General features: G+C 52.0%; 2 protein-coding genes and 1 long non-coding RNA gene across 3 annotated transcripts in view; 2 read left to right on the plus strand and 1 right to left on the minus strand.

Annotated features, from left to right (window-relative positions):
* The window catches only part of LOC126959589 (uncharacterized), a 35,984-nt gene extending 33,799 nt beyond the window's left edge, over positions 1-2,185 (plus strand). Inside the window, exon 4 of the long non-coding RNA XR_007727563.1 lies at positions 1,575-2,185. This is a non-coding gene — a long non-coding RNA (uncharacterized LOC126959589). The remainder of the gene's footprint in view (positions 1-1,574) is intronic.
* An 11,859-nt stretch (positions 2,186-14,044) lies between these two features.
* Positions 14,045-15,282, minus strand: LOC126959558 (uncharacterized). The gene has a single exon (XM_050798871.1). It carries the CDS (start codon positions 14,940-14,942, stop codon positions 14,196-14,198), a length of 747 nt encoding a protein of 248 aa, XP_050654828.1. The 5' UTR covers positions 14,943-15,282; the 3' UTR covers positions 14,045-14,195.
* IRF2BPL (interferon regulatory factor 2 binding protein like) lies at positions 15,272-18,553 on the plus strand. The gene has a single exon (XM_050798703.1). It carries the CDS (start codon positions 15,329-15,331, stop codon positions 17,711-17,713), a length of 2,385 nt encoding a protein of 794 aa, XP_050654660.1. The 5' UTR covers positions 15,272-15,328; the 3' UTR covers positions 17,714-18,553.
* The last annotated feature ends 3,779 nt before the right edge of the window (positions 18,554-22,332 follow it).

Genomic DNA, 22,332 nt, shown 5'->3' on the forward strand with positions numbered 1-22,332 from the left:
AATCCCAGCTACTTGGGAGGCTGAGGCAAGAGAATTGCTTGAACCTGGGAGGCGAAGGTTGCAGTGAGCTGAGATCGCCCCATTGCACTCCAGCTTGGGCGACAGAGCAAGACTCCACCTCAAAAAACAAAACAAAACAAAAATAAATAAATAAATGTAATACATCTGGGCTAGAGGTGGCGAACATTTAGGATAGATTCTTTATCTCTTGACCTTGATGATAGGGACATGTCAGGGTCTGCTTTGTTCATCCAGCTTAAAACTGTCACCAGAAGCCCTGGATTAAAATGCAGCCTCTGATTCACACACAGTCAGGAAACATGCCTTGTGCTCAGTACAGAAACATGTCCGTCAACCTGGGAAAGGAATCACCACCACGAAATATGCTTTTGGCTTGCCAAAGCTTAGCAGCTGCGAGAGCCAAAAACCCAGCTGCCTGGACTGTCTGGGGAAGTTGGCGGGTGGGGGGCGGGGGGAGGTTGCTGTCTGAATCACCTGATTTCTGCCTCCAACTCTAGTTTAATTCCAAGCCGAAACCTATCTTGAAATGTCTCAAGGGCCAACTGCTCCTAAAAATTGTGGGTTTTAGCTAACCTTTCAGCTCTGTGCCTGCTGGCAAGGTGAAGCAGATGGCGTTTGTTGATTATTTATTTGGAAGGGACTACTTTGGAATCAGGAAATTCCAGCGAGACAGAGTGCATCGCCTTGGCCAGAGCTGCCGTGACAATCATGAGCAGACACCCAGAGAGAGTCAAGTTCAAAGAAATTGCAGCTAAGCCCCAGGAACTTGGGGCATTTTCAGTCTTTCTCCTGTCCTGGCCTCCATGTTCACCACGCACTTAGGAAGAACTACTTCGTTCAGTTCAACATTCTGTGGTCTTGAAGGGTTTGAATACAAGGGCCCACATTCAAGGTCCTGCTTTGTCAAAAGGGCTTCAAGAAGCTAACAGGCCTCTGACTTGTGTTTCATCCTGAAGCCCTCATTATACAAACAGATCAAAACAGAAATCCCCCCTGCCTTAATGCCCAGCACATAAAGTCCTCTTTAATTAACATACACCATTTTTCAGTGAAACAGCCTCAAGGTGTTAAAAGTGCATAAAGGTCTGAAAGCTGATGCCCAAGATAAACAGTGTGCCGAAATATATTTAGCAGAAAATTTTGAAAGCCACAGGAAAAATAAGTTTTCTTCCTGGGATGTTAACGAAGGTTTAGGTTCAGGAAACCTTCAGGAAGTAGTGAGCTGAGAAGGAATACTGCTCACCGTTTTTACCCCCAATGTAAATAAATCACTAAACCTCTTTGGTTTCCATAGGCCTGGGCTGGAGTGGAATATTTCATTTTTTCCCCATTAAACAGGCCACCCGGAGTGTTGGCATTACAGGCCTGAAAATATACCAAATCTGAATGTGCTATTTTGTTTCTGTACATTAAATCAAACTGTGTTTCAAACGGCAGTTTGTGCTAAATGGGGGGCCGATGATCCAGACTGTGCACCCTCACACACCTGAAATTGGCGCAGCGTAAATGATAGATGTTTCACCTTGGAGCTCCCCGTGTCTTGTCTCCTACAGGCACGCACCCTCTGTCGTTGTTGCCCAAGGTGATGTCATGTTCATTCTAAAGGCCGCGGTTCCAAGGGGACTACACCACAAGAAGATGCCTTCAGAAAGACCCCAGATTTCCTGCGGTCTCAGGTAGGCGGCAGGGAGCAAGAGAACAAGAAAAGGACCCGGCGCCACTCTCCTCAAGATGGATGCTGCATGATGTAAGTGGCTGGCTAAAATATCTGGCATCCTTGCAGTTTTAAGTTGCCAGCTAAATATTATTAAAAAGATAAAATACACGCAAACTGTGCAGAATGCAGGGCTGCTGTGTTTACATCCGGGTTTTGATGACTCAAATACTTACACTAGGGCTTGCTGAAAAGCTCTATTAAAAACACCGCTTTGTGAAAGCCCCCAGGGAGCAGGAAGAAAGCTGGGGGTGTGAAAGAGGAGAGCGGGAGGATGGTGACCCACCCAAGGACGGCCCTGAGACCTGTGCTCCGGGTTGGCACTTAAGGCCAAGGAAGTGCTTAGAGGTTAACCTCCTCTCAGCCTCGGAACCAGAGCGGGGAGGGTTAACCTTTTTCCAGAACATTTATTTCACCATCTCACTGACTAGAGGGAGGAGGGGCGGGAGGGAGAGAGCGAGAGCCTGCCGCGCAGAGAGGCTGCGGATCACAAGGCCATTCTGATAGCCTCCTGTCCCCATGGCAACTGCAACGGCATTTATCAGTTCCTTCTGCGCACAGGCACAGCAAATCTGCATTGCACATGGCAGGCTTCCAGCATTTCAAATGAAAGAGCACTTTGAACGGCTGCCAAGTTTGGAAGGAGCAGAACTGTCAGGGCTGCTTAAAGCTGGCAGTTTATACTGGGGAGGTTTTCGCTTCCCAGAATCCTCCGGGCCTGGCGAGCCGCCAAGTACTTAGCGGAAGCTAAAAAGTAACTCGCTCCCCTCCCTCCCCTCCCCTCCCCCTGCTCACGCTCCCCCTCCACACTATTCACCGCAGTGCTCTCAAAATTTTCCACATGTCCTGTGTCACCAGTGCAGACTGTACAATGAAAACCAGAACGCCGGCTGCCCACGACCAGGCTTTTATTAATAAATAACGCAGGGAGGGGGAGGAGGGGTTGGGATCAGACACTGACAGCTGGGGCACCGGGTCTCCGCGTACCTGCCAAAACCCCATAACCACTGGGTGTGAACGCGTGTGGTGTGTGTGCCTTTCAGCCTTAAAAATACATTAATAAAAATAAAAATAAAGGGAGCCTCAGAGCTGTAGACACTTGAGTACCGGGGGAGGAGGGGTGGGTTTCGGTTGGATGGTTTGGCGCTTTATTTAGGGTAGGAATGGAGGTCTTGCAGGCAGCGTTGTTCAGATTCAGCCTTTCTAAGATCTGTAGGGAAGAGGGTTGTTATTGAGAGCTGAGCCTGTTTCTGGAGCTTTCCTTGAATCTCTCAGATGTCATGGTGAAAGCTCTGAGGCCACCGATGGGGAGTGAGTTCGGAGATGGTTTTCAATGCAAAGTTTACCAGATAACTTCTGACCGTCACGCACAGCCCAGAGCACAAGGGCTTCTGCGGGCAGAAAGTGGAAATTGGCACAGTATTCACTGTACTTTTTTTTTTTTTTTTTAATGAAAATCTACACTGAGATCAAGGGCTTGGGCTTTATTTTCCAGCACAAATAGAATGAAAATTGTCTGCCGCTTAGGCGGTTGGATAGAGTTCAGGAAAACTATGTCTGGCATTAATTCCAAAGTGGAGGTTTTGGTTCAAGCGAGGCCCATTAATTTCAGTAAACTGTTTTCACTAGTCCAGACCCTGCTGTGCAAGGACTATTTATTACCTTTTGCTAACCTGATGTCTGCAGAGTTGTAAAGCAAAGGGGGAAAAATCCAGGGTGAAGATATCTATATTTTGCATCAAATGGGTTTTGCACTTCCCTTTGGGGGCCGTGTTTTATGGGGAGTTTTCTATCCCTGGCTTTTCTTTATCAGTGCCAATTTAAAAAAAAAAAAAAAAAAAAAAAAAAAAAAAACTCCATCTTGCAATGAATTAGGAAAAAAAAAAAAATCCTGATGGAGAGGAGCCTGGTAAGAGCAAATACCCATCTCCCGCCTCCTTCAGAAGGGCACCTCCCAGCCACAGGGATGTTTCGTGTCCCTGTCTTCAGCTCCCAGGCTGCAGGTCCACTGCAAAGCCCTGACATGATTCACCCTGACGATCGGGTCTAAAATACACCAAGACAGTCAATTTTGGCATTTGTTCTCCCTTAGGAATTTTACTAGCTGCCTTAGAAAAGCACATAAATTACTTCCCCCTCCCTCTCTTTTTTCCGTGCCTCCTCTCTTCATCCCTGCCCCCTACAAGTCCATCTTGATGTCATTTCAAAGAGAAGGATGAAAAGGGGGGATTTGTCAGGCAGTCCGGTTTGAGTGTGTCTTGCCAAGCCCCAACGCGCGCGCGTGCACGCGCGCGCGCACAGACACACACCAGCTGAGAATGTTAATCAGAATTAAAAGCCAGTGAGTACTATTAAAGCATCAAACATGAAGACCTAGAGAAGGAGGAAGGTAATTGGGGGTGGGGGTAGAGGGAGTGGGAATGAAGTAGAATTCCGTCCTCTGCACTGACTTACTAAAATAAAGGCGGGGAGAGGTAGCGGTAACCCCGATTTGGTCACCTTGTCAAATTTATTGGTCTTTCCTTTTAACTACCCCCCCAACCCCACATCTCCCCACCTCCCTACCCCCCACGCCTCACCCCGCCCCAACACAGTCAAGTTTTGTGCCATTCCCAAGTGTGATTAATCTCTGGCAGAGGCCAGAAACAGGAGTAGGTTTCTTGGCTGCCCGTTCTGATAAACAATCTGTTCTTGGGAAGAGTAGGTGAAGGGGACTGGAGGGGGAAGTGGGGGCGGTAATCTGCGGGCATGATGTGGGGTGGGGGTAGGAGAAGGAAGAAAGGAGAGGGCAGCCTCCAGGCCGGCCCCAGCTAACCCTAGTAGAGGCCCGCCCTCCCGGAAAATGCAAGTGCCCCTCCTTGGGGTGCGTGGTCTGGGGGTGGGTCAGGTTTCCTGCCCTTAAAAATGTGAGCAGACAGTAGATCCTTTCTTGCTTGTCACTTCACAACGTCCAGCGAACGTCGGAGGGACACCAAAGGCCCAGGGAGAGGGAAGGAAGGGGAGGGGAGGAGAGAGAAACCCGCACATCTCTAGGTTTCGAACCCATTTCAAACGCTCTGGGCGTTGCAAACCAGGTGTGCTTGTGCACACAGATTGCTTGTCCCAAAAGGAAACCGAGGCAGCCACGGGGGAGGCTGGGTAGGGATGGTGGTGGTAAGAAGTATTTTAAAGCGGAACAAGGAAAGCCAGAAGATGTTTAAAACAAAAGGAGAGACTATTCTGCAGAGTCGGAGGTCGCTGGGATGGAAACTGTAGGCAAGAAAGCTGGCTGTGGATTTTGCAGTGGGTTTATTGTGTGGGCAACCAGGCAGAAAGCGGGAATATGAAAAAGTGGGGAGGGGGAGAGTTGGCACGAAAGGAAAATCAGTGCCTAGAAGGCTGTGCACGCTGAAAATGTCACCAAGGAGAGGGCAGCAGCACTGAATAAAAGATGAATAATCGGCTACCTTTTGGAAAAAGCAATGTAAAAATATTAATAAAGACGAGAAGCCCGCTTCTTCCTAGCCTGAAAAGCAAATCCATTTCTCACCTCCTGCCTCTCCTCCCCATCCCAACACACACAAAACACACACATACACACAGCTCTTTTTTTTTTTTTTTTTTTTTTTTGAGACGGAGTCTTGCTCTGTCGCCCAGGCTGGGATGCAGTGGCCGGATCTCAGCTCACTGCAAGCTCCACCTCCCGGGTTTACGCCATTCTCCTGCCTCAGCCTCCTGAGTAGCTGGGACTACAGGCGCCCGCCACCTCGCCCGGCTAGTTTTTTGTATTTTTTAGTAGAGATGGGGTTTCACCGTGTTAGCCAGGATGGTCTCGATCTCCTGACCTCGTGATCCACCCGTCTCGGCCTCCCAAAGTGCTGGATTACAGGCTTGAGCCACCGCACCCGGCCAATACACACAGCTCTTGTCTGCCCTGCATCCAAGAAGCCTCTGCTAGGCTCGCTTTCCTTTGGATTTAATTACTTGAAAATGCTGAACAAAAACCTGTAATTACACCCTTAGTCCCTGCCACTCAGGCCCAGTACACTTCCTGCCTAGTTTTGTGTTTTAAAGAAGAGGTCATTGCCTCTTTTCTTTCCAAATTGGCCAAAAAAAAAAAAAAAAAGTAAAAGCCCCAAATAAATCCAACTGCTCCCAGCTTCACTGCCACCACCAGGGATGTGGGGAGGGGATATCCTTGTCTCTCTAGGAGAGATGAGAAAAAAACAGCCTAACCTTACTATTGTCTTCCTCCAGCTCTTAGGCCTAGAGCCTGTCATTGCTTGTTTGTCTGTCAGCCCAGAAGGACTCGGACATGCTAGATTGGTCCCCCAGGAAGAGGCCCTCCAAGGGCAAGATGAAGAGAGTGGACAGGGCTTAGCGGCAGGCCTGGCTTTCCACCTATTTTACCTCGAAGGGCTTAGCGCTGGAAAAAAGATTTGTCACAGTGTCTCGCCTTTCTACAGCCCTAGGCATTAACATACAGAATTTCATAGCAAACCCCCGAAGTAGGGGAACAGGTTTTAATATCAACCTTTGACAGGTGAAGAAATGGAGTCCCAGAGAGAATAAATAGATTGCTCTAAGTCAGTCATGTGGCTGGTGGGAGTGTTGAACAAGCTCTGCCTCTTATGACTTTTGGGCTATTGCATCAGGAAAGTAGGACACCTAGGAGGAAATGGAAGCTTCTAGATTCTGGGCTAGAGCCAGTCTGGCTCGGTTCATCTGGCACTGAGATAGAAAGTGCTCCCTAAATAAATAGTTGAGTAACTGAATGAATGGTAAATGGAAGGGCACTGGTTAAGGAGTTGGGGAACAGAAACCCACCAGGCCGTCTGGTAGCCAAGTTTCAGCTTCAAAACAAAATGTAAGTACTGAGAATAGTTTCACACCAGGGACCTATCAAGCTTACTCTTCTGTGTATGGCCAGAGAGGGAGTTCAGGTTAAAGTATGGTGGTCCTCTAGATGTGTTGGAGGGGTCCCTTTGTTTCCTGGCTTTCTTGCTCCAATGATGCCTAGGCCAGGTTTGATGTCAGGGCTATACACCTACCCTTGGCTAGAAGTGCTTTTTTTTTCTCTCTAAGAGATGAAGGCTGGGTGCAGTGGCTCACGCCTGTAATCCCAGCACTTTGGGAGGCTGAGGTGGGCAGATCACCTGAGGTCTGGAGTTTGAGACTAGTCTGGCCAACATGGTGAAACCCCATGAAACAATATATGCAAAAATCAGCTGGGCATGCTGGCAGGCGTCTGTAATCCCAGCTACTTGGGAGGCTGAGACAGGAGAATCGCTTGAACCCAGGAGGTGGAGGTTGCAGTGAGCTGAGATCACGCCACTGCACCCCAGCCTGGGCAATAGAGTGAGACTCCGTCTCAAAAAAAAAAAAAAAAAAAAAGGGTCTTGCTCTGTCACCCAGGGTGGAATGGTGGAATGCAGTGGTGTAATCATAGTTCACTGCAGTCTCGAACTACTCCTGGGCTCAAGTTATCCTCCCACCTCAGCCTCCCAAGTAGCTGGGACTATAGGTGTGCACAACTGCACTGCACCTGGTGGCCAGAAGTGCTTTGAGGACTGTAGCCTGCCACAGTCAAATGGCCCCCAGCCTAAGAACAGGACAGTACATATTGGGGGAGTGTCTACACAGCTGGTGTGACCCGTATAAGGTGGCGCACATTACTTGTGTGATATGACTTTTGGGTATGAGAAGAGGCTCCTTCCACTATAAAATGCACTCTCTTCATTTTCCTCCTTCCTCTTTATTTTTCAACCTGGGGTCTTTCTCAGGAGTGCACGTTTAAAATGCTGCTGTCCTCAGTAAATTCCTAAATGCTTCAGTGAGTTCTAGAACTTCAGATTTTCCTCCATCACCTCTGCCAAGGACCAGGATATAGAAAAGGCAGGAAGAGACCCGGTGTCGTGGTAATCTCTGTACTTTGGGAGGCTGAGGTGGGAGAACTGCCTGAGCCCTGAAGAGACAAGCCTGGGCAACATAGTGAGATCCCTGTGTCTACAAAAAATAAAAAGCTTAGCTGGGTATGGGGTGGCGCATGCCTGTAGTCCCAGCTACTCTGGAGGCTGAGGTGGGAGGATCACTTGAGCTTCGAAGGTGAAAGCTGCAGTGAGCTGAGATCGTACCAGTGCACTCCAGCATGGGTGAAGCGTGGTTGCTCATGCCTGTAATGCCAGCACTTTGGGAGGCCCAAGCAGGTGAATTGCTTGAGTCCAGGAGTTTGAGACCAGCCTGGGCAACATGGCAAAACCCCATCTTTTTTTTATATACTAAAAATTTAAAAATAAAAAATTAGCTGGGCGTGGTGGCACACACCTGTAGTCCCATCTACTCAGGAGGCTGAGGTGGGAGAATCATCTGAGCCAGGGAGTTTGAGGCTGTAGTGGGCCGAGATGGCACCACTGCACTCCAGCCTGGGCAACCAAAGTGAGACTCTCTCAAAGAAAAAAAAAAAAAAAAGAAAGAAAAAGAAAAAAAAAAAGGCAGGAAGAAAGAGAATGGTTTTACAGGATGCCGGGAAAGCATAACTACTCAATTTTGCTTCAAAGCTGGATGGTGATTTTAACTCCATAATAACCTGTGCTAATTTATGTATAACCTTGCATCTACTGGGACGTGAACCTGTAAACTCCTATGGGGAGAGAGGTTTTAATTTCTTGCAGTTTCTCAGGAGCATCTGAGACCCTCAAAAGGCTATAGCAACAGGCGGGGTGAAAGAAGAAATGCCAGTTTTACAGCCAGAGAACCTCGTTTCCAGTAATTCTGGACTTGGCTTTACTCACCTATACAGGAGGTTGATGAAAGTAACACCTACTTCACAGGGTTGGTGTAGGGATTGGTGAAATAATGTCTGGGAATGCACTTCGGAGCCCTAGACAAATGTTGGTCATTATATTGTTAATAATGTCTTACATTTTATTAAGCGCATTATATTGTCTTCCACACAGATCAACGAGGCAGGCAAAGGAGGCAGTGTAATTTTTTCCCATTTTACGGATGAAGAAACCGAAATTCAAGTGATTTGCTCAAGTTCACACAGCTGTTTAGGGTCAGCCAAGTCCAAGTTAAACAACATAATGTAAATATATACCCAAATGCTAAGCGCCCTCCCTTCCTCCCTCTCTCCTGAGTTTCGGGTTGAAATACCCAGCTCACGCAAGCCAAAATATTTAAGGGTCCTGGCCCATCCATCCCAACCAGGCACAGCAGTGACAGCTGCCCCGGGTACCAGACCTGACTGAGGGATGGCGAGGCTGCAGGGAGGGGCTTCCCGCTCTGAGGCCCCGCCTTCTGGTGGCCCCAGCAGGAAAGCGCCGGCGGCAACGGGTCTCCGTAGCCGGCGATGGAAATCCCCAGGTCGGTGCGGGCTAGTGGGAACTGGCTGGCACTCCTACTCCCTGCTGAGGCCCAGGCGCGCGCCCGGCGGGGTGGAGGGTCCCGGGGTTTGCGCACCTGTGGCCTGGTCGGCCGCCCCGCCAGCTTTCTGCCTACTCTTGCCGTCCAAGTCTTCCTTCCTCTCCAACTCCCCTTTTTGGGGTGTGGGTATTTGTTTTAACCCAACCAGGTCAGTGAATAGCACCCTTGTCTGGCTCTTCCCTCTTTTTTTCCTCTAGGCCTGGTCCCTGGGCGGCTCATTCCAGGGTTCCTTTATTTTTGGACCTAAAAAAACCACACCAGCTTTTGCTGAGGACAGCGCTGGGCTCTCCCATCCTGGCACACGGGCAAAGAGAGGAAGCGGGGAGGAGGCAGGAACCAGACGCGACTCCCCGCGCCTTTCTTCCCCTCCCTGTTCCCCGCCCCTCCAGGAAGAAATCAGTCAGAGATCCATCCCTCGCTGTGGCCACTGTGCCTGCACCAACCACTACGCCCGCCCTCCTTTTCCTTCCACCCGATTTTGCACTGAGAGCCCGACTGCCCGCGCGCCCCAGGCTGGGCAGGTCCTGGCAGGCGGTGCAGGCTCCCCTCCCCCGGGGCTTCTCAGCGAATCACGTTGTTCCTGGGATTTCATGCTCGAGTGGCTCTTGCGTAACCCTACGCCCTGGCCTAAGTTAATACTTTTTTTTCCCCAAATATCGGGATTACTCCTTTAGGGAAAGGCAAATACTTCCGCCACGGAATGGGCCTGGGAGTAAAAGCGTAAATCATCTTGCTATCTCCCTTCCCCCACCCTCCACAGCCCCTTTGCGCGTCTCTACAGGCCCAGGGCTCAAACTGCGCCTCTGGGGTTCCTGACGCGCGGCGATCGGGGCCATGGAAAGGCCAGAGGAGGGCCCAACCCAGACGTTTGTTTTCATCTTCTCCGAGGCTGATCTCGCAGGCCAGAGAAGTGGGTCCCGCTTACCGCGGGGCTGTTACCAAAAAAGGCCTTTCTCTCGCTGGAGCGCTTGGCGGCGCGCGTTGCAGCGGGGTGACGCGAGGTTCAGCCCGGGCCTCCTCGAAGGTTGAGCCAGCTGACTGCAGGGATGCCAGGCCAAGAGTACCCCCCGCCCCCCCCACACTCATCCGCCCTGTCTCTGCCACAAAACGGCGGGGGCAGAAGACTGCAGGGAGCTTCGAAGTGCGCGCCTAGCGACCTTCTCACCACTAGTAACCTTGGGCTGTGGTGCTCCGGAAAGGCCAGGTGGAAAGCTGACCTTTTGCTCCAGTTTACAGCAGGGTTCTCTGAGGATGCCAGCCCAGATGGCAAGCTGGGTGGGGAAAGCGACATAGGAAGGAACTTTGGGAAGACGATGTCGCCGTTTGGCGCCCGGCTCTGCTAGTCTCTGCTTGTCTCCCAGACCCCATGGACAGAGTTCTGTGAGTCTCTGCACCTGGCAGTTTACGTTGAGGCTCCTCCACCTCCACCAACCCCCTCCCAAATCCTTTCCAGTTCCTTTCCACTGTTGTCATAGTTTTGTTGCACGGGACTCTTCTTCGGGGAGAAAACCCACCTCCAGAACATTGGAGTTCTTGCCTCTCACCGTCTCTCACACATCCTCAAACGGCCATCTCAGACAGGCAACATGAGATACCACAAATGATGGTGATTTTTTTTGGGGGGGGGGGTTTGGAGAGAGCTGTGTTTTATAAATTAAAGGATTATGAGACTGTAATGGAAGTCTGTTTAAATACACGTTGATTTCTAACTCAGTGTGTCTGAAGGCACCCCGGCATGTATGTGTGTATATATATCTCCTTTAGTAACAGTGAAGACAGAGACAGACAGGGAGATGGAGACATATGTGTGTGCATACCAAACATAACACCATGACATAGAATCCAACTTGCTTTCTCTAGCAGCCTGGCTGGAGGGTTGTGGCTAAGTTGCTATTTTCCCAATATTTTTGGTTTAATAAAGGGAAGGGCTGAATAAATATTAATGTAAAGAAATGGGTCACCCAGCCGAGCCAAAGCTAAGGAGCCCCAGGCTGGCGGGGATGTCAAACCATTTCCCACCCCTATGTTTTGACTCACTCCAGGGTAGCTGTGGTGTGGGGAGGGCTGAAGTCTGGGAGAGTGAGGCAATGCTCCCCAAGCAGTTCTTTGCAGAGGAATCACTGCAAAGTGCCAGCAGGCCAGAGAAAGTTTATTATTGCTCTGGAGTGCACAGTGAGCTCACTGTTTTGCAAAAACAGAAATCTGGCTGCTTTGAGATGAAAGAGGGGCTCCCTAGGGCTCCTCCTCCTCCTTTTCTGTCCTTAAAAACTCGCCTTTCCTTTGCACTTGGGGGCCCCAGAATGAGTGGGAGATTGGGGCTCTGGGAAGTGTTGGATAGGGGAATAGGCTCTGGAAGTCAACTGTCAAAAAAAAAGTAAGTATCTCTTGTTGCTTCCACTGAACTTTATTGCAATTAGTAGTAATGAGAGTGATAAGCATAGTAATCCTTACATTTTATGCAATTTACAAAGTACTGTCACATGTTAACCAGCAATAGTACCAACACTAGTATCAATACTGATAATAACTAACACTGTGAGTCCGACACTGCTCTCCATTCTGTATGGTGTACTTAGGTTACAGTCTGGTAGTGGCAGATCGACAGCTTCTGTATATAGAACTCAGTGGTACAAATGCGCTTGGAAGGGGAGGCTGGGGGTTGGATATGAAGGTGTATTGGCATAGTACTTACGGAAGATTGTATATAACACCAGATCAACTGGGGCTGATGGGAATTTTGAGCACCCCAAACCATCTCTGTGAGCCTGAGCTTGTCAAATCAGATTTACTGGATTCAAATCCCAGCTCCATCACTAATGGCTGTGGGCAAGTTATATAGCTTCTTTACTTTCCTGGTTTGTAAAATGGAGGTAAAAGAATCTACCCTTTAGATAATATTAAGGGTTTAATACTATAATAGGCCGGGCATGGTGGGTCATGCCTGTAATCCCAGCACTTTGGGAGGCTGAGGCAGGAGGATCACCTGAGGTCAGGAGTTCGAGACCAGCCTGGCCAACATGGTGAAACCCCGTGTCTACTAAAAACACAAAATATGAGCTGGGTGTGGTGGCGGGTGCCTGTTACCCCCAGCTACTCAGGAGACTGAGGCAGGAGAATCGCTTGAACCTGGGAGGTGAAGGTGGCAGTGAGCTGAGATCACATCACTGTACTCCAGCCTGGGTGACAGAGTGAGACTCTGTCTCAAAACAATAACAAAATACTATAGATAATATCCCCTTAATAATGTAGATAATATTAAGGATAATGCAAGTAAGCCACCTAGTTTACTAAGTGTCCCATGGCAAGTCTAAGTAAGTGTTATCTCCTATTATGACGAGAAACAAATTGAGGCTGGGTGAGGTGGTTCATGCCTGTAATCCCAACACTTTGGGAGGCCACGGTGGGTACATTACTTGGACCCAGGAGTTCGAGACCAGCCTGGGCAACATGGCAAAACCCCATCCCTTTCCAAAAATACAAAAAAATTAGCCAGGTGTAATGGCACATGCCTGCAGTCCCAGCTACTAGGGAGGCTGAGGTGGAAGGATTGCTTGACCCTGGGAGGTGAGGCTGTGGTGAGCTGCGAGTGTACCACTGCACTCCAGCCTGGGCAACAGAGCAAGATCCTATCTCAAAAAAACAAAAAACCCAAGTTGAAATTTCAAACAACCCTAATAAGATGGGAGCTACCATTCCGTCTAACCCTAATAAGATGGGAGCTACCATTCCACTTTACAGACGGAAAAGAGATTTTGTGAGTAACCAGCTTAAGGGTGCAAAGCCAGTAAGTGATGGAGAGGAAATTTCTATCTGCTGGCCAGACTCCAGAACCCGAAATCCCATTATATTGCTTTCCCTTCTCCAGCCTTCCCTGGGATTATCTCAGTTTTCATGAAATAAAAAAAAAGCAAACCCAATAATTAGAATAATCAATAGAAATGCCCCAACTAGAGCTACGACCAACAAATCCATTGTGTCATAAGCAATACTGATGAGCAGTGATCTTATAAGGCAAAAGAAATCACCGCCTTGGCCGGGCGTGGTGCTCATGCCTGTAATCCCAGCACTTTGGGAGGCCGAGGCAGGAGGATCACCTGAGGTCAGGAGTTCAAGACCACCCTGGCCAACATGGTGAAACCCTGTCTCTACAAAAATACAAAAAATTAGCCGGGCCTGATGGCAGGTGCCTTAGGCCAGCTACTCGGGAGGCTGAGGCGGGAGAATCGCTAGAACCTGGGAGGCAGAGGTTACAGTGAGCGGAGATCGCGCCATTTTGCACTCTAGCCTGGGCGACAGAGCGAGACTCCGTCTCAAAAAAAAAAAAAAAAAAGAAAAAAGAAATCACGGCCTTGTTCTGCCTTCTGGGGCAGCATGGAGTGAGATCACAGCGCCTCAGAAATAACTTTGAAAACTGCGACTGTGCTTTACAAAAAGATACCAGCATTATTAAATGCTGCCCCTACCTTTTAAAAATCAAACTCTAGAAAAACCACTCACCTGTTTGGCCTCTCCGGCCCCTACCCCTCCCTGCCCTCAACTGCAGCTGTGCGCAGCCAGTTGACGGTTTTCCTTAAAGGCCTCGGGGTGCTCGTATCTTCTTCAGACGTTCAGCCAAAATTTTTAGAGTGCGGCTAGGGGGAAGGGTAGCGCACTCTGAATTCATTTAGCTCCATCGTTGAAGCCCAGGTTCCTAGATCAGGGCACAAAAATAAATAGAAAACACAGTTTCTGGAAGATTGTAAAACAGTTAATTTTGCAGGTGCTTCGGCATCAGTGGTGGCGATGAATGTAACATCCCCGTCGGAGGGGGGGATAAGGTTCAATCACAGATGAAATGGTTAATACCTTATACGAAATTCACGGCGAAAAATCCTGAAACAGGACATTTAAATTCACTGCCGAGGCTTGGGGGTGGGGTGGGGAGCAGGGATCGGAAACGACGCTAGTGGTTCTTAAATGCGTTTTTACTTGGGAATGCCGGGCAGGGAAAGGAAAGGTCATCGTCTGTTTAATTTCCACCCCCAGCTCTGGACTTCCAGCATTAGCTCGCCGGGCCTCAGCTGTTGTACACACACGGCGAGGGGGGAGGGGAGGGCGGAGGCGCGGAGGAGGGGCCGGCTGGGAGGAATCTGGGCAACCTGCCGCGCATGCGCCTTTCCGGAGCAACAAGTGGGCTCCACAGAGGAAGTGTAAAGGGAAGGGGGGGAGAACTGGTGCAGAGCATGGCGGTGACGTCAGCGCTCCGCCCGGGCGGCATCCCGCGCGGCCAAGCCGGGGACAGCGCGAGCCGCAGCCGGAGCAGGAGCGCCGAGACGCGCCTCCGGAACGTAGAGTAACAATCACAACCCCACATTCCGGGCGAGCGCGAGCACGAGCGGGAAGGGATGCGACCCGGGCGGAGGCGCCGCGCGAGCGCCCTGCAACCAACGTGAGCGCCGCCAGCCGCGGCGGCCCGGGCGCCGGCCAGGCCTGGGGGCGGCGGGAGCCTGCGTGCGTGCCCTCCTCTCCTCTGCTCTCGTGCGTCCTGGAAGCAGTGGCCGCGGCGGCTCCCTCCGGGGTGCAAACCCAGCCGCCGCCAGCAGAACGGCCGACGCTGCGAAGGGGAGACGGTCCTTTCTCGGCTGCCACCCCCTCCCCCGGTCCTCCGGGGAAGCAGCGGCTTCAGCAAGATTGGACCCGGGCACCGGGTGGCACTGAACCCTCTAGCCCTCGCCCCAGGGGGCCCGTCGGGGAGAGGACGCAGCTTGTAGGGGGGCCCCCGGGGAGAGGAAGAGACAGCCCCTTTCGAGCTTCCACGAACCATCCACTCCGGGGAGGGGGCCAAGAGGCAACGGCGGCCAGCACCGGGCACCCTCGCCCCCTCCCCTCGGGCCGGGAGCTTCCAACCCAAGTCTGCAGCACCAGGAAGAAGGCGCCTGAGCTCCCCTCGCGACGAGACAACCGCAGTAGGAAGTGGGGACGAAGAGCGGGCTGAACCCGTCCGCTGCCCGGGCGGTGGAGCCCCCACGGCGAGGCGCTGCGCCGGCGGTGGAGACTCGCGTTCCCTCCAGCCCCTGGGGCAGAACTTTCTCGCCCCCCCTCCTCCCTCCCCCGCAGTCGGACTCCCTCCCCAGCCGGCCAGTCCTCCCGGAGGAGAAGGCGTCGCGGAGACAGCCCGGGCGGGGGCCTACCTTCCCCAGGGCCGGCATCATGTCGGCGGCGCAGGTGTCCTCGTCCCGGAGACAATCTTGCTACCTGTGCGACCTGCCCCGCATGCCTTGGGCCATGATCTGGGACTTCTCGGAACCCGTATGCCGCGGTTGCGTCAACTACGAGGGCGCCGATCGCATCGAGTTCGTGATCGAGACCGCGCGCCAGCTGAAGCGGGCGCACGGCTGCTTCCAGGACGGCCGCTCCCCTGGGCCGCCGCCGCCCGTCGGGGTCAAGACAGTGGCCCTGTCGGCTAAGGAAGCGGCGGCGGCGGCAGCAGCAGCAGCAGCGGCCGCGGCCGCCGCGCAACAGCAGCAGCAGCAACAGCAGCAGCAGCAGCAGCAGCAGCAGCAGCAGCAGCAGCAGCAACAACAGCTCAACCACGTTGATGGTTCCAGCAAGCCTGCGGTGTTGGCGGCCCCGTCTGGCCTGGAGCGCTACGGCCTGAGCGCGGCCGCCGCCGCCGCCGCCGCCGCCGCCGCCGCGGTGGAACAGCGCAGCCGCTTCGAGTACCCGCCACCGCCGGTGAGCCTGGGAAGCAGCAGCCACGCCACGCGGCTGCCCAACGGCCTGGGGGGCCCAAACGGCTTCCCCAAACCAACACCGGAGGAGGGACCCCCAGAGTTGAACCGCCAGAGTCCCAACTCGTCTTCAGCGGCGGCGTCTGTGGCGTCTCGGCGTGGGACGCACGGTGGGCTGGTGACGGGGCTGCCCAACCCGGGGGGTGGCGGAGGTCCCCAGCTTACTGTGCCCCCCAACCTGCTGCCGCAGACGCTGCTTAACGGCCCGGCCAGCGCCGCAGTACTCCCCCCACCCCCGCCCCACGCTCTGGGCAGCCGTGGGCCCCCAACGCCTGCTCCCCCAGGGGCTCCTGGGGGCCCCGCTTGTCTCGGGGGTACCCCGGGTGTATCGGCCACGTCGTCCTCCGCGTCGTCTTCGACCTCTTCGTCGGTGGCAGAGGTGGGCGTGGGTGCTGGTGGCAAGAGGCCCGGCTCGGTGTCTAGCACAGACCAGGAGCGCGAGTTGAAGGAGAAGCAGCGCAACGCCGAGGCCCTGGCCGAGCTGAGCGAGAGCCTGCGCAACCGCGCCGAGGAATGGGCCAACAAGCCCAAGATGGTCCGCGACACGCTGCTCACGCTGGCTGGCTGCACGCCCTATGAGGTTCGCTTCAAGAAGGACCACTCGCTGCTGGGCCGCGTTTTCGCCTTCGACGCGGTCTCCAAGCCCGGCATGGACTACGAATTGAAGCTGTTCATTGAGTACCCCACGGGCTCGGGCAACGTGTACTCCAGTGCGTCTGGTGTGGCCAAGCAGATGTACCAGGACTGCATGAAAGACTTCGGCCGGGGCCTATCCTCGGGTTTCAAGTACCTGGAGTACGAAAAGAAGCACGGCTCTGGGGACTGGCGCCTGCTTGGGGACCTGCTCCCCGAGGCCGTGCGCTTCTTCAAGGAGGGCGTGCCCGGCGCTGACATGCTGCCCCAGCCCTACCTGGACGCCAGCTGTCCCATGCTGCCCACGGCGCTGGTGAGTCTGAGCCGCGCCCCCAGCGCACCCCCGGGGACCGGGACCCTGCCGCCTGCGGCGCCCTCGGGCCGGGGCGCAGCCGCCAGCCTGCGCAAGAGGAAGGCCTCTCCGGAGCCCCCGGACTCAGCCGAGGGCGCGCTGAAGCTGGGCGAGGAGCAGCAGAGGCAACAGTGGATGGCGAACCAGAGCGAGGCGCTGAAGCTCACCATGTCCGCCGGGGGCTTCGCGGCGCCGGGGCACGCGACAGGGGGTCCGCCTCCGCCGCCCCCACCTCTGGGACCTCATTCTAACCGGACCACCCCACCTGAGTCAGCCCCCCAGAACGGTCCGTCCCCCATGGCCGCCCTCATGTCGGTGGCAGATACTCTGGGCACAGCGCACTCGCCCAAGGATGGCAGTTCCGTGCACTCTACCACTGCGTCCGCGCGGCGTAACAGCAGCAGCCCAGTCTCGCCGGCCTCCGTGCCGGGGCAGCGCCGCTTGGCATCACGTAATGGGGACCTGAATTTACAGGTGGCGCCCCCGCCGCCTAGCGCCCACCCGGGCATGGACCAAGTGCACCCCCAAAACATTCCGGATTCCCCCATGGCCAACAGCGGACCTCTCTGCTGCACCATTTGCCACGAACGTTTGGAGGACACGCATTTCGTTCAGTGCCCGTCCGTCCCCAGCCACAAATTTTGCTTCCCTTGCTCTAGAGAGAGTATCAAGGCCCAGGGGGCCACCGGCGAGGTGTATTGCCCCAGCGGTGAGAAATGCCCCCTAGTCGGGTCGAATGTACCTTGGGCCTTCATGCAAGGCGAAATCGCGACTATCTTAGCTGGGGATGTTAAAGTGAAAAAGGAAAGAGACCCTTGAACCACTGGGCAGCCACCTCCTTTGCCCTAGACCAGCTCCTCTCCAATCCTGAGGGCCCCTCCCCCAACCCACCTCGACCCTCCCTTCCCTCACCCCCAAGGTGTAGAATTGTGAATATAACAAAACTGCAAAAAGTTAGTCTTATGTATAGACATTATTTTCGTCGTATGTTTCTATATTTTGAAACAGGTATGTAACTTCTTCATTTGAAGGATAAGCTGGTTTGTGTTAAGCAGTATAATATCGGTTGGGTCATTTGCATCATATTCGTTAGCATTTATTTGGTGGCAGAATGTTTGCCTAGGTACAGAATTAATAGCCCTTAGCAACGACTGCTGCTGGTGTGTATTTTTGTAAATGTTATGCACTCTGAAAGGAAACACACACACAAAAGAAAAATACTTTTTTTTTTTTTTGCCAAGGCCAGTGTTGCTGCCTAAAAAAAGAAAAAAGAAAAAAAAGATGCTATAAAATGGTGAAAGCTTCCTTCTAAACTGCCCCAAGTGTTGAAGTCTTCACTTTATTTTGTTCCGTTTTGTTTTGTTTTTCTGTTTTGTTTGCAAAATGGTAAGGGGGTGTCGGGGGGGGGGATGGGATGTTTTTTGTTGCAAGTTTGTGAGGGGAAAATGTTTTGGTTTGTTTCTACTGACCTGAATGTGTTGGATCTACACGTGTTGTTTTGTTTTTGCTTTATTGATGCACGGATGCTTTTGAACAGTAGAGCGAAATGCTAGACATGGAGAATCTGCTCTGTTTGTCCTTTATACATTTCTGTAGTTAACAGAACACTGTAATGTGCCTTGGAGCTTAGTAACTTGTAATAAATTCAATTGATATTAACTCTGCGCCGAGTCAGCAAGTTTGTCTTTCTAGGGCTAAGGCCACACAAGTCCGACGTAGGGGACACCCTCCCTACCTCCAGTATAGAAGGAAAATCCTAGTGCCTTTGAAAGCCCTGGGAGCTGGCCTGTGGGAAAGGCCTTGTGCTGCCTTGCTGCCCCTCCCCCTCGGTACCAGGCTATTTACATTCACCTCTTGGGGAGGCGACAGTTGCTGACTAAGCGATTTCGGTTTACTCTTCAGCATCTCTGTTTTCCCCCGGATGTGGGCCCAGCTGCAAATGGCATTGTCAGGAATGCTTTCTGGTGCCTCGCCCTGTGGCCGTGAATATAGGCTGACACCCAATGCAGCTGGTGACTTGACAAGTGTGGGGAAAAGTCTAGGAGAAAAGCTAGGATGCTTTGCTTCTTAGATATGACAGACATCCGTCTTTGCATATTTAAAACAAAAGTGCCACAGAGCTGGGAGCAAATGCTTACACTCAGCCTGGAGAGTCCGCAGTAGCTTCAGGCTGGTGCCTTGGAAAAGCAGTTTTCCCCTCATTCATTACACTTTGTTTTCTTTCCTCTATTTTAAATAATTACTTCTAAAGGCAGAAGACTTAGTTGATCAGAGAGGGTTTCCAAGGATGAGGAAGGGGGAAAAACCCCAAACCTAGTTCCTGAAGCAAAGGTTTACTTCCAACACCAAATAAAAATCCCTTCCTGCTGGTGAAGCAATGCAATTATTCATCTCATCAGCTTTTGGCGGCGTTTGTGAGGTGCAGAGAGGCGGGGAAGCGGACAGAAGACTAATGCCCTTTAGAGCAGAGCCCTGTGGGCTAAGAGCAGCCTGGAGTCCTCCCAGTGGTAGGGGAAGGCAAATAAACCTGATCTGAACCTTGTACTTTCCTGGGAGGCAAATAGAAGAGCAGAAAACAGGAGGGAGGAAGCAAAACAAAACCCGGCAATCCAGTCAAATTGATTCCTGGCCACACCTCATTCCTGGGCGGGGTGAGCTCGGCCCTGATGGTCCCCTCGAAGGCTGAAGGACTGTAAGAAACTTGGAGCCCCCACACCACTCCCATCAAAGGAGTGGGAAGACTGGGAAGTGGGGATGGGTGCAGGCACGTTTGGGGAGAAACAAATCACTGGTTCGCCCAGAACTCCGGTGTGGAGGCTGGGCTGGTGTCGGGACTTGTTAATAACACCCTTTTAGTTTCTGTTGCTGCTTTGCCACTGCCATCACTGAAGTGGTGGAAACCAGGACTGTGTGTGTGCACGCGCACTTGCGTGTGTGTTTGTGGGTGTGGATAAGTGGCAATATTGATGGATCTGCTGCAGCCTCTTAATCCTGGTACATGGGAGGTGCCTGTCTCACCTCTTTAAGAATCTCCCCACATATAAATAGATATTCATGTCAGCTTCCTGCAATGTGTCCTTGCATTTTCATCTGCTGCCAAGTGTTGTATTGGTGCTTATGAGTCATGAAACCTATTTTCATCCGCAGGGGTAATTAACTTGGGGGTGATAATGCATAGCAGACTGTAGGAAGAGTTAATTCCAAAACCCATCTCGCCTGGCTACCAACCACACATTTCACTTAAAGGTCTGGGTTGGCTTTTCGTATAAGTTCATTAATAAAAACCAAGCATGTTTCGCCTGGAAGATCCTCTAAGATGCTCCCAACTCCCACTCCCAAGACACATACTCTTAAAATGGGTAAAGCTCAACAGCCTGAGAAGACAGTGTCACGGGTATAATTTAACCATCATTGAAGGAAGGAGCGCTGGGTGCAGCCACGGCATTGCACAGCGCATGTGAATTTAGACATGTGGATCACCTGTCTGGGCGTGGACCTTGAGTTGTGTCTGGTGGCTCCAGCTGGGAGTTGGCCCTGTTACCGGTCTCTGTGGACAGCTGCTCCTGCCAACCTACAACTGTCTCTTCATCACTATGATATTATGCTCCGGAACTTTTAGGATTATAAGACCCTTGATTACTAGTGCACATAGGTAGGAAAGAGCGGCCTGTCATTAAGCACTAAGAACAGCATTGTTTCTTTCCTTCTTGTTGCTGGGTGCTATTATTAACAGTAGAAGCAGTAGCTGTAATAATGAGGAATCCAGCCATGGAGGCCAGTTTGGTTTCACTAAGGAAACCTGACTAGAGATGTTGGGGAGAGGAGGGAGGGAGTGGGAGGGAGAGAGCAGGTTGGGGTGGAACCCAGGCTAGAAGTGAATTATAATAGTGCAGTTAATTAAAGTTTATCATAGCCAGGGGCCACTTGTTAAATGGAGGCTCTCGCTCTCTGTCTTTTTTCTTTTTTAACCATGTGACCTTTTCCTTCGCTGAGACCCATTCAGCTGCTAGTCTGGTTGCCTTAACCAGCCTTGCTCTGATCCCTCAGCTGGATTCTCCTTTCCCTGAAGCTTTCCACTTTGGGCGCCTAGGAAGCACTTTTCCTCTCTGGCATGTAAGGATTCTTGTGGGTTTTTGAGATTCAGCTCAGGCCTCTGGATGAGCCGAGGCTCCATTCATCTCCATTTTACCTCCATTTCTTCCTACCCTCATTTCCCATCCTTCTCACTCCCTTTCCCCTCAGAGCCAAAGTGGCCAACATTTAAAAATTCATATTTATTTATGTGCATCATTTGTGCAGCAAATCCAAATGACATGTTTAAATGGGCAGAGTGGTGGGGCAATGAGGACTCAATTCAACAGCTTTGAGAGAATAGGCCAATGCAAGTAATTTCTTGAACTTGATCTCTGAAGGCGGCACCACAGTCCACCATCGAAGGCGGCTCACCGTATCAAGTCCTCAATGTAAGATTCAAGGTGTGTTTTCACTTGCATCCAGCCCAGACTGGCTGATGTAATAAGTACTGAAATTCACTTTTGTTTTCTGTAGTACTTCATCAAGTCAGGAAGTTGGAATTGGGGCTGGGCGTGGTAGCTCACGCCTGTAATCCCAGCACTTTGGGAGGCTGAGGTGGGCAGGTCACCTGAGGTCAAGACCAGCCTGGCCAACATGGTGAAACCCCGTCTCTACTAAAAATACAAAATACAAAAATTAGCTGGGCGTAGATAGCACCACTGCACTGGGAATGACTTTTTTATTTTTATTTTTTTGAGATGGAGTCTCGTTCTGTTGCCCAGGCTGGAGTACAGTGGAGTGATCTTGGCTCACTGCAACCTCCGCATCCCAGGTTCAAGCTGTTCTCCTGCCTCAGCCTCCTGAGTAGCTGAGATTACAGGCGCCCACCACTACGCCTGGCTAATTTTTTGTAGTTTTAGTAGAGACGGGGTTTCACCATGTTGGCCAGGCTGGTCTCGAACTCCTGACCTTGTGATTTGCCTGCCTCAGCCTCCCAAAGTGCTGGGATTACAGGGATGAGCCACCGCACCCAGCTTGGGAATGACTCCTTAAGGTCATCTAGTGAAATGTTTTCTTTTTTTTTTTTTTTTTTTTGAGACGGAGTCTCGCTCTGTCGCCCGGGCTGGAGTGCAGTGACGGGATCTCGGCTCACTGCAAGCTCCGCCTCCCAGGTTTATGCCATTCTCCTGCCTCAGCCTCCCATGTAGCTGGGACTACAGGCGCCCGCCACCTCGCCCGGCTAGTTTTTTTGTATTTTTTAGTAGAGACGGGGTTTCACCGTGTTAGCCAGGATGGTCTTGATCTCCTGACCTCGTGATCCGCCCGTCTCGGCCTCCCAAAGTGCTGGGATTACAGGCTTGAGCCACCGCGCCCGGCCTAGTGAAATGTTTTCTAAACCTTTCTGGGGTCAGAGACACCTTAGA

This window comes from Macaca thibetana, chromosome 7, assembly GCF_024542745.1.
Source record: "Macaca thibetana thibetana isolate TM-01 chromosome 7, ASM2454274v1, whole genome shotgun sequence".
Lineage (NCBI taxonomy): Eukaryota > Metazoa > Chordata > Mammalia > Primates > Cercopithecidae > Macaca > Macaca thibetana.

Bases quoted from the DNA above. Each gene is read 5' to 3' on its own strand.
- LOC126959558 (XM_050798871.1), bottom strand. From the start codon at position 14,942: ATGGTTCGTGGAAGCTCGAAAGGGGCTGTCTCTTCCTCTCCCCGGGGG.
- IRF2BPL (XM_050798703.1), top strand. From the start codon at position 15,329: ATGTCGGCGGCGCAGGTGTCCTCGTCCCGGAGACAATCTTGCTACCTG.